General features: G+C 56.4%; 1 protein-coding gene across 11 annotated transcripts; it reads right to left on the bottom strand.

Moving 5' to 3' along the window:
* Positions 1-1,604: 1,604 nt before the first annotated feature.
* Positions 1,605-9,572, bottom strand: SHROOM1 (shroom family member 1). Of its 11 annotated transcripts, none has more exons than XM_039879923.1 (9): positions 9,221-9,572; positions 8,540-8,777; positions 4,295-5,304; positions 4,147-4,202; positions 3,711-3,935; positions 2,955-3,341; positions 2,728-2,866; positions 2,346-2,618; positions 1,605-2,263 (listed from the first exon to the last, which is right to left on the bottom strand). In XM_039879923.1, exons 1-9 carry the CDS (start codon positions 9,275-9,277, stop codon positions 1,931-1,933), a joined length of 2,718 nt encoding a protein of 905 aa, XP_039735857.1. In that variant the 5' UTR covers positions 9,278-9,572; the 3' UTR covers positions 1,605-1,930. The 11 variants fall into 11 exon arrangements, with proteins under 11 accessions (XP_039735857.1, XP_039735864.1, XP_039735859.1 ...); XM_039879930.1 differs by having other exon boundaries at positions 2,955-3,518; positions 5,823-8,777; positions 9,136-9,262; XM_039879925.1 differs by having other exon boundaries at positions 2,955-3,518; positions 4,295-5,976; positions 6,351-8,777; positions 9,136-9,262.
* Positions 9,573-11,293: the final 1,721 nt, after the last annotated feature.

Raw genomic sequence — 11,293 nt, 5'->3', positions numbered from 1 at the left:
CCTGGAGGGTGGAATTCACGCAGCCTCTGAGCTCTCCAAAAGTCTTATACTGTGGTACCAACACCCAAACACCTATGATGAGCTCATTCTTGCCCTCTAAAGGAATAACGGAGTGAAAGGGAGATAAACCGGGGCAAGAAGGAGACAGAGGCAAGATGGAAGGACTGGCGCAGGAGATGTGGCCCTACTTTGGTGGCTCCCCAGGTCTGGGAGGGACAAGCACAGAAGCCCCATATATCTGCATGGAAAAACCCAGCACAGAACCAAAGTGCAGTTCAACCGGGACAATGCAGACGCAGCTCCCATGCTCATCTTGACCTGGGAGTGCTTTGTGGAAATACACAATTTGCACTAGCTTAATGCCCACCCACCCCCGCCCCCACCTTAAATGTGTTTCTAAAAATATCACAATGAGAGAATACAGTGGAGACTGTACAGGGCAAAAGGCAGAAATAAGTAGATTCTATACAGCACATGACTGGAAGCAGCTGCCCTGCTAGGCTGAGGACCTTGGAGCAGAGGTCCCGCCCAGTGTTCAAAGCATAATGTTAGAACCCGCAACTGCCTCAGCAGGAGCCCCATATGTTTTTTATAAAAAGGCACAATGTGAGTATTGTTCTATACTCAATAGCGCGACTGTTATAACTAATGCTTTTGCTATGAATACGACCATTTAAAATTCCCAACCAGTTGCACTTAGTGGCAATATGTATCAGAAAACAAGCCCAGAAGCAGAGATTTCTCACTTTGGGGTCAGCTGGCTTTAAATACACAGACACAATACCTTTTTAAGGTGCCTGGCTTCCAAAAGTACACTGAAGTTTGCATGAACAATGTTCTTGTCCCTGACGTTTGCAGCTACAAATACTAGAGCAGATTTTCACACATATGTTTGAGAACTTAACATCAATTCTGGATACACAGGGCCTCTGCATAAATAGAGGGGAGTGCATGTCCTATGTTTCATACCATTCCAGTCCCTAACTCCCCGTTCCCAACCCCAGCCCTCTCCCAGATCAGTGTCTCTAGCACACAGGGGAGCTGCTTCTCCAGGACCTCAGTTGCCACCTGGTCAGTCTCCAGGTCCCATGCTTCATCTTCAGCTCCCACCCCCGACTGCCCTACTCAAGCCTGACTGACCCAATGAGGTCTCGAAAGGAGAGTAGGATAAACTGTTTTGATAACATAATTGGAAGAGGAAGGAAGTTCTTTCTGGATCTTGGAATGAATGTCCCCAAATGTCTGAGTGTACTGAACCCATTTTCCACTTGGAGAATTTCTCTATCCTCTGAGTCTTGAAGGGAGGGAGTACCCCACTTCAGCTACTGAAATTGGGGGCTTTGGTAAAACTAGCAAAGGAGACCTGGATCAGCCAATCAGGTCTTGGCTTTTGTGGGACTGATGCAGTCACCAGAACAGTTAAGGATACTGATAGCAGTGAAGTTGAGAGACAAGCCTTCCTTCCATCTCTCTTATTTTCAAGCCTGGTTTTCCAGTCTTCCTAGCACTTCCTCAAGCAAATCTCTCTTCTTCTGGTCAGGCAGGGGTGGTGTCTGTAGTCTGTAAACAAGATCCCTCCCCCAAACTATGTTCCAGGTGACATACACACTTCTCACATCAATTTTTATTGAGGAAAAAAAGAGGCTGTCTTGCATAAATCGAAGTGCTCCTCTGACTTGTCTCCTCTCTCTCCAACCAACCCTGACCTCATCACAAAAGGGAGGAACACTACAGCTTTAAAAATCCATAAATTAATTACCAAATACCCATAAGACTTGGGTAAGGCCACATGACAACATTTGGAAGTATCTTGGAAAGGCCAGGCCTGGGTCACCCCCACTACAAGGGAAGAGCACCGAATAAGCCAGCGTCATCCCCAGTTGCCTGGGTGAGAGGCAGGAGCAATGCTCCCCACCTGCACCGCCTGTACCTAATTGAGGGGAGGGGTGAAGGGCGGTTTATCAAGAGGACGGGTCCCTGGGGACCAGGATGGTCTGGGAGATGGTGGGCGATGGCCAAGATCGCTCCTGACAACGTCCAGCTGGTCCTGAAGGAGCCGGACCCGCTCGTCCAGGCTGCGCTGCTGGGCCAAGACGGCGGCCTTGCCGGCCAGTAGGGCACAGTAGGCATGCAGCTCCCGGGCGGGCAGTGCCTGCACCAGCACCTCTCGCAGGGCCCGCTCTCGGCGCGCCACATGCTCCTTCAGCTCCCTGGCGTCCTCCTGCTGCCGCTGAAGAAGCCCAAGTCGCTGTAGCAGAGAGGCCTGGAGCCACAGGGAGAGGGCGTCGGTGACTGGGGTGAGCGCGCCTCGCCGCCCGGCTCTCCTGCAGCCTGAACCCCTTTACCTGCTCATCAGGGTCGCTGTCTGCGGCTGTCTGGGCCAGGGCGCGGCGCACGCGGACCAGGCGACTGCTCAGCAGCAGCAGGAGGCCGAGTACGCGCTCCAGGTCGGCCATGAACCGGCTGAACCGCTCTAGCTCGCGGGGTGCACAGGCCTGGCCTACTGCGACCTCCAGGGCAGCCCCGCGCCTGGCCCAGGCCTGGGCTGCCCGCTGCAGCTGCTCCTGCTCGGCCTGAAGTTCCCACAGCATCTTCTGGAGGAGATGTGATAGCTCCACCTGCAGGAAGGGCGTGGGCATTTAAAGCTAGGGCTAGGCCCCTGACTTCTCAGTCCAGACTCTGTGCTCTCTTGTCCTACTCAGCCTTCATTAGCCCCACCACACTCACTTTTTTAGCTTGGATGCTATTTGGCTCATGGAGACCCTGGCCACATGGCTGGTCAGGTACAGGGTGGGTGGTAAGGTTTTCAGGACTTATATCCTCTTGAGAAGTTGGCAGGAGCTGGGTGGAGCTAATTAGATTGGACCTGGGGACAAAGCCAGAGCTCCCTGGGTTGTTCTGCTCCAGACTGCAGGGACTTAGAATCCCCTGAGTCCCTGGTGCCCCTCACTCACCGTGGCTCAGAAGTACCAGCACCCTCCTCTCCAGCCTCCCCACAGGCTGGCCTCATTGCAGCCCAGACCTCAGCTGAAGGAATCAGCCCATCCAGCAGGTCCAGTGGTGGCTCTGGGCTGGGATAGGAGGCGAGAGTGTCACTCAAAGAGGGGTCCAGTCTGGCCAGCTCCTGAACCAGCTCCTCAAGGCGTGGACTGGGCCAAGTTGACCTGGAACCAGGCTGGCCAGTGCCCCAAACCAGGGCAGTGTCATCAGGAGGCCCTGGGGTATCATTGCCTGGAAGTCCCAGGGCATCAACTGAGAGAGGTTTGAGGGGTTCGCTTTCTGCAGCTGCAGGGGGGTCAGTCGTCAGCAGTCCAATGGAGTCAATGGTACCATTTGCAGTACTAGGGGGGATACAGCAGGTGGGCCTGGAGACACCCACAAAACCGTTTACCCCCTGCCAGCAGTTATCTGCCCCTGCAGTCTCTGGATGCTCATGGAGGGGGCACTCTGGGGAAACTGTAGGCTGGTCAGGCATTTGGCCCAAGTCAGTTCCATACTGTGGTTCAGAGGCATGGACACTAGAAGTGGAAGAGACACCGAATCAGAAAAAGCTCTGGCCAAAAACAGGTGGTGGTCTGCAAGGGCCACCTGCCCCCAGCCCATCACCCCCCAGGCTCCAGCTAGGAGAGGGTTCCCTGACCCTCCAGCATTTTGCAGCTATATGTGGGAAGGAGGTGTCACACTCTGCTTGGAAGCAAGATGGAATTCACCTGGTTGGGAGGCCCAGAGGAGAAGGGGAGTCTGGAGGTGATCTCATTCTAACCAGCGGAGTTTCCTCTAAGAAAACTTCATCATCGGGAAGGGAGGGGAGCCGAGCAGACACAATGCAGGTCTCTGGAACCTTCTGCTCACAATCAATGGGACTGCTCTGGGGGCCCTCTGTAGGATACTCCACTGCAGCTTCCTTCCAAGTCAGGAACCTGGAGGCAGAGACCCTACAGTGACCACCACAGTGATCAGGAAGGAAGCTCTTGGTGCTGCACCAGAGAGACAGTAGGTATTAGGAGGTGGGGAGAAGTAGGGGATGTGGTCTGCAAAAGACAGAGTCAGAAGGCTCAGGATGAGGATAAGTGGGAGGCCCTAGACTTTTTTGGGCAGGAGCTATGAACAAGCTTCCTCCTAAGAGTGATGATCCATGTCTCTCACCTGGAATGTTTGGTCTGAAACAATGGTGTGGGGGGTTCTGCTCCTTGGGGAACAGCCTGGAAAGGCAAACAGTTGGATGAAATGTGGTTCAAGTTTTCAGTCTCCCAGATGGCCCCCACCCCAAGCCTGCAGCCCTTCCCTTCCATACCTGGACGAAGGGCATAGCCCCTCCAGAACCTCCGCAGGAACCCAAGGCTTCCCCTGAAGCGCTCTGACTCCTGCGAGCGGGCCTGTAGGTGTTGTTGAGCTTCAAAGACCAGGGTTCTGGGTCCTGTATGCCTCGGGGGACCCATCTGATCTGGTGACCTTCGAACTCTGCTTGTGCCGGATGCTGCAATTTCTGGGGCTCGGGCTTGGCGAGGCCAGAGCTGGAGCAAGCCCCACCCGAGCATCCCCCCGCCGACCCACCGCCCCGACCCATGCGATCCAGCTTCCCTGGTTCCGAGAAGCACCACTTATGCTGCTGGTTGGCGAGGCGGTCCCGGCAGGTGGTCCCTGGCGTTGGAGCCCGGGAGCGCGCTGGCTCCCCTTCCCCACCAGCGTGGCCAAGCGAGGCGGAGCGCAGGTGCGCCGCGGGGGGCCGCCCGGGGACCGCGGGCCGCAGGCGGGCGGGCAGGCTCATGCGGAGCTCCTTGCGCTGGAAGGACGTCTCCCGAAGCACTCGCCGCTGCGCGCCCTGCAGCCGCTGGCGGTAGGCGGCCCGCGAGGCGGGTGGGCTGGGCGGTTCTGCGGCCCGTGCTGCGGCCTCCGCCTCTGCGGTCAACGCGTGCAGAAGCGGGGTGGCCTGCCGGCTGAGCAGTCCTGGGGCCCCCTGGACTTGAGGGGGCCGCGTCCCACTGCGTGCGGCGGCCACCGGCGGGGGCTGCGGGGAGGCGCGAAGGGAGGTGGCGCCGGGCAGGGCAGGAGCCGGGCCGCCCCACACTACGCGCACGTAGTCCCAGTCCAGGTACGGAAGGAGGTCGGGTCCCGGCGACGGCGTGCGCGGCTCCGCACCGCCTGAGGCTGCGGAGAAGGAGCTATAGGCCGAGTCGGCGCGCGTGGACAGCCGCCGCAGGTCCAGACTGCGCGTGGATGAGGCTGGGGAGGCACGGTCGCCCCCAGGACCCAGGGCCTCCATGGCTGCGCGGATGAGCACTGAGCCAGCTAGCACCGTGGAGCCTGGAAGAACGTCAACGGCGTGGTGGGTGAGGAGCTCAGGGTAAAGGCTAGGACGGCCTGCTGCCTGCTTACACATCTCCCAGGTCACATGGTCTCAAGAGCTGGGATTACCCCCCAAGTCAAGGATGGCGTGAGGAGTAGGACCAGCTCCAGGGAGCAACTTTGGAGGTTGAGGGCCTCAGCTCAGTGAAAGGAATTAGAGATTCCCTTGGCCCGTTCCCTGCTGCGGCTCTCCTGGCTGGCAGCCCTGGCCACTTCCCTGGTACCCCCTGGAGCGCTGAGAATGTACCCATGCTCCTTCCCTCCCCAAACCTGTCCCACCCTAGCTGCTTCCTGGCGCTTTGTTAGCTTCTCCATGTGGTCTTTCCCTGTTAAACAATGGTCAAGAACGTTCTGAGATCACAGGGGAGCCAAGAAAAGAGGCGGGAAAACCCAGGTCAGGTAGCAGAGGCAGCTTCACAGCTTTCCTCCCTCCCTCTGTGCCAGTTCTGTTCCAGGTGCTTTATATAAATATTTACCTTGCTCCTCTCAACCGCTATCTGCATTTGACAGATGAAAACACTGAGGTTCTGAGGGGAAATGATTTGCCCACCGGCACAAAGCTAGTAAGAGATTGAGCGCTGCCTGGAATCTGGGCCTGCCTCCAAGCTTACTGCAGCCAAAATCAATTTCCTAGAAACAATCCCTGCTGAAAGCCAGTCCTCCCTGCCCCGCCCCCAAGCTGCCTGAAGCCTCCAGCACAGCCCACTGTGGGGAAGAGTCGCCCCCACGTTACCTCAACCTACTGGCAGATTACAGAATAACGTGGTCCCTGCTTTGGAGACTGCCTTTTGTCTAGGAATGACAGGCTCATGCCCTCTTTGTCCTGCTACTCTTGCTCCTTGCATAGGGCTCCACTCAGAGGTCTCCTGACCCTTTGGTCCCTACCGTGTCCAGAGCTTCCCCTATCACAGCACTCATCACCCTACATTGTAATTGCTGGCTTGCCTGTGACTCCCTCTTCCCATTCCCACCCCTAGCTTCCTGAAGACAGGCCCTATACTTACTCATCACTGGACCCTCAGTGCCCAGCACGTAGTCGATGTTAAAGAAATATTTGTTGAATGGCAAGGGAAGAAGCCGACTTGAGAGTAGAGAGGGGAGAAGGAAGAGGGTTCCTTTACTTCTGCCTCCTCTTCTCTCCTCCCCATTAGTCTTTTCTGGGGAAGGGGACAGACTGTGAGGCAGTTGCCCCAATGGACACTGACCAGGCTATTCATGCATTATTAGGAACCAAACAAGCAGGCAAGCACAGCTCAGAGCAGGACTAGCCAGAAATCTATACTTCCCCAGCACCGGGAGGGAGAGGGGAAAGGTTGAGTGGGTGTGCCTGGGCCAGGGGTGATAGCAGCTTTGAGTCTTGGGAAACTGGCACTTCCTATGGGCTATGGAGACTTTGGGGGGCTTGCCTTCCCTGAGCTGCTTGGTGGGGAGTACAGAGGAGTGTGGCCTGCAGCTAGGGTAGGAACTAAAATTCAAGCTCATCTGAGCTTCCTAGACACTATTTGGAGCTCAGGGTCACCCTCAACCCCCTTTCCTGAAGCCTCAGATGCTACAGACTGCTGTTCAGGGAAGGTAGGGAAGTTAGTGGTGGGACTCTATAGTGTTTTCCCAAAAGGGAAAGGCTACTGCCTTTTCCCCAGGAGGGGCTTCCAGCCGATCTGGGACCAGACCATCTTGCTATCACCCACCTAGAGGCTACTTTATGCCCACTAAGGCCAGTCCCGCAGTGGGCCTCACACTCTGGCTTAAGGACATCTTTGCAAAGTGTTTCTACTCTTTGGACTTCAGGAAGATAAGAAGCTACTCTGAGTAGTAGCCCTGCCCCTGGGAGGACAGCCACCTCCTTTAGGAGACACACCCTAGCTGCTCAGACAGTAGCCCTCTCTCTCCTTATCCTTCTGGGCCCAGCTTGGGAGTACTGTTCACCTGGGCTTACGCCACCCATAAGTCTGTAAATACTGGCTTGCTGGCAGGTACAGGCATGGGTGACTGTTTGAATACAAAGATGTTTCCTCAAAAAAGGCCTTGAAAATTTGATCTTATTTGTGAATTACCATGTTGAGAGAAGACTCTTGAGTTCATCAAATAAAAACAGCTTGAATGGATAATAAAAATATGTGTACACATCTATTTTCTTATGGACCCAACCCTGTCTCAAGGATGCTTTTGCAGTAGTGGCCCCAGCAGGCTGATACCCATGCAGGATGCTCACAACTTTGTAGAACCTGCTATACCAGGAGGGTCCAGCTCCTAATACTCAGTATTTAGTGCATTTTGGGGCCTCAGCAGAAAAAACAAGTTTCCACACTTGTCTGTCTGCAGGGAGCCTCTTACAGTCCAGCCAGCTCCTGTGGCTGGGGGTGGCCACACCCCAGAAGCCCTAGCGTCAGTGTTAGTATCTGCTGTGGGCTGGGCTGCAGAGCTGGTGCCTGCATTGTACAGCAGTCCAGAGGATACAGCTCAAAGAACTTTGTAGACCTTCTTCCAAGCCTCATCAGAGCAGGGGAGCAGCATGGAATCCATGCCAGCAAACCACCAGATTGAGATCCTGTGGGGGTGGGGGTAGGGGGTGGGGAAGGCATTCACAATATACCTGTCACTGAACAGAAGAGGAAAAGGAAAGATGATTTCAGCGTGCAGAGCTGGGGGCCTGGGAGGCGGCGGTGCCAGGCTCAGGAAGAAGGAAGCTGAAATGCGGACAGGCCAAGGGGTCCAGTGCTCATTCAGTCTGGGGCCTGTGGGCTTTGCAGCCTAGCAAAGTCTGGCAGCTGGGAAGCTGGGATGTGGGTCTGGACCAGCAACCCCACCAGGGTATTTAGTTAGAGGTTGGTGGGGAAATAGATGAAGACAGCTTCGGGTGGGTAAACCCACACCAAGGCAACGGGAGCAGATGCAGGTAAGGTGACCAGAAAGGTGGACCTCATGTGACCAAACATGATCGAGAATTAAGCTGTACCTCTCTCAAAGGCCACCTCACATACAGCCTCTGGTGGAGAGGTTGTCCAAGCCATCCCCCCGGGTGGTCTTCCCTCAGTATTAGACTCACTGTGGGCGCTGCTGCACGGCAGTCTCCCTGCCACGCTGAGTTTCTGGGTCCTGGAAGGTGTCTTGAATCCCAGCACCCCAGACCAGGTCTGGCCAGGCAGTCATTTGCGGAAGTCCCACGGCTCTCCCAGTCCCCAGTGCCCCTCACCTCCGTTCCCCTGGAGACTCTCGCTCTGCAGGATGCTGGCGGCATTTAGGGGAGATCTCCGTGCTGTCGGACCACGTACCTGGGCTTCAGGCTCAGAGTCTAGGCGCAAGAGGGAAGGGAGAGGCTCAGGTCTAACAACCGCAGGGGGCAGCAGAGTCACGCAGTGCGGAGCGAGAGTGGGGTCCTGGGTACGCCGCGGCAGACGATGGCCGCTGGCCCGCGCATTTCTCGACTTTTCCTGTGGGGTTCGCCGTCGGGGAGGGAGGGCTCAGAACGTAAGCCGGGGGACAGCGAGATCTTGGGCGGGAGGGACCCAGATTCTCCAGCGGCCTCGCGGCCAAAGGGCGGGACCGGGAGGAGAGTGTTGTGGGGCGAAGATCCCCTTTGGCCTTTGGCCGCCCGGGCGCTCCCCCCGCAGCTCTGGCCGCTGGGCGACTCCGCGTCGTCCCCAGCCCGCTGCGAAGAGCGCTGGCGCGCAGGGCCTCGGCTGGACCCACGCAGACCCGCCTCCGCACCGAGCCCACACCTCGGGCCTCAACCGCGCACCCGCTGCTCCGCGGCCCCGCAGCCACCCCCGCCCGGGTCCCCCTCCTCACCCGAGGCTCGCCCTGTCTCCACCCGGGAAACGGCCGCGCGATCGCACCGCCTGGCCCCGACCTGGCTCTCGGCCTCGCCGCATACCTGAGCTCCAGCCCGAGACGCGCTCTTGGGCGCCTGCGGCCGGCCGTGCGGTGACATCAGAGCCCCGGGCTCCGGCTCCGGACCCCACCTCCAGGCTCCGGCTGCGACGGGGGAGGCGCCACGTCCGGCCACCGGGGGCGGGAGCGCGGAGCCGCGGCGCTGCCCCGGGAGCCTCCTGCCCCTTCTTAGTGTCCGCTCCCCGACCTAGTCCCAGACCCACAGGGTGGACACTCGTTGCCCGCCGAGCACAGGCCTCTTGCTCTTGGCGGGAAAAGAGGGAACGTAGGAGGGGGAAGGGCGAACACGGCGCTCGCCCGCCAGCCTTCAGCGTGGCTCTGCGGGGCGCGTCCTCAGCGCCCTTGGTGCGTGGGCCTGGGTCAGCCCCCTCGGTGGGGAGGCCGGGCCCCAAGGCCTCTAGACCGCCCCCCCTTTCCTTTCAGACTTGGCCAAGAAAACAGACCCGCCTGGGGCTCATGAGTACGGTGCAGTTCTGATGGCAACAGACCTTTTCACCAACTCTCCAGAACCCCCATTTCCAAAACCCTTCCAGCTCTTTGACTCCCACCGTGAACTCTTTTGTCCCATTTTTGCCCCACCTTTCTTTCCATTTCTCCCACTACCCTCCATCGTCTAGGCCCTGTGTTCACTCCCGCGGCCCTCAGTGGGTCCCCCTATGGCCTGGATAGGGTTCACAGGCTGGAGTCTGGCTCTCAAGGTCCTCCCCTTTGGGGATCTCCATCTTCAAAGAATGCTCTGCATTTGTCTGCCACTGTGCTCCACCCCCCTGCTATGTCCTCAGCCTCTCCCACCGCCACTTTCCACACCTCTGTCCTGTGAGTACTGGCTCTGCCAAAAAACGCTCCATCCCTAGAAGGGGCTGGGAACCCTTTGCCGAGCCCCTTCAACTCTCAGGTCTCTGTACTTTGGAGTGAGCTCCCCTCACTCGTCCACAGAATCAGCGTGGCTGGGGGCAGGGGCCACGTCCCCCATTGTGGCACCTTAGCTGATAAAGTTTGTTGGTGGGAATAACTAGGACTCAGAACTCAGACCAGGGGTCAAGGCTGCGGATTTCTGGAGGTACTGGGAGACTGGAGAAGTCTGTCTTCTTGGGTCTTCTAGGTGCAGGCAGCAGGCACCTGAGCCTGGATTCTGACTGGTGACCTTCTGGCTCCGCCCCTTCTTCAGACACCATCCTGAGCCAGTCATCAGCTTCAGCTGGAACTCTGGGCTCTAAGACAATGGTTCAGAAGCTCTGGCTTTGAAAGTCTGCTCTTATAAGTCCCTGATCCAAATGGTTGGTCTCTGAGCAGTAACACAAAAGAAGGAACACAGCCCAGGAAACAAAAAGTCCATTCAAAATTGCTTGTTTTTAATTTATATTAAAAATTTTAGATTAAAAAAACATATTTCTTGAAAACCGTGAAGTGGACACAATGTCTGCAGAAAAGTTTATTAACCCATTCCACCTTCCTGCCTCCTTAATTCCACAAATGCTGCAGAAACTCTCTGCCTAATTCCCAGAAAACAGAAATCCTGCCAACCCACTTCTCTCCTGGTCTCTCCTTCTTTTCTGAGAAAGAGAAAAGAGGCCCCTGAGGTCTGGGGATTGGCCTGATACTATCAGCTAGACCTTGGTGTTGCTATGAGCTGAACCTCTTACACCCATAGCCAAGGTTTTGGTGCTGTCCTGTTGCACTTAAGCAATTTCACAGGACGTTAACATCAGACAAGGTCCTCTGTAACGGGGGTGGAGCAAGACAAAAACAAGACCACTCTGAGCTCAGATCCGAGCACAGACGAACCATGAACATTGTCCACGTCTCAAAAATGACCAAATATCTTTCTGTCCCAGTTCACGATGACTGCTGTTTCTTTACCAATCTCAGCTTTTAGCTTCACTCGTTATTCCTCTTTCTACATAAGATTTATTAATATACCCAATCATAGAATTACTCTTGCTTCCTGACAGCATCCAACACCAGGAAAAGTCCTGCTTCTTTAATTCTCTCCAAAACCACTAACACAAGCCCAAATCCTGTAAATCCTGTTTAATGTCCTCTTACCCAGATGCCC

Source organism: Pteropus medius, unplaced genomic scaffold (assembly GCF_902729225.1).
Source record: "Pteropus medius unplaced genomic scaffold, Ma_sr-lr_union100, whole genome shotgun sequence".
Lineage (NCBI taxonomy): Eukaryota > Metazoa > Chordata > Mammalia > Chiroptera > Pteropodidae > Pteropus > Pteropus medius.
This window is presented reverse-complemented; position numbering and strand designations above follow the sequence as displayed.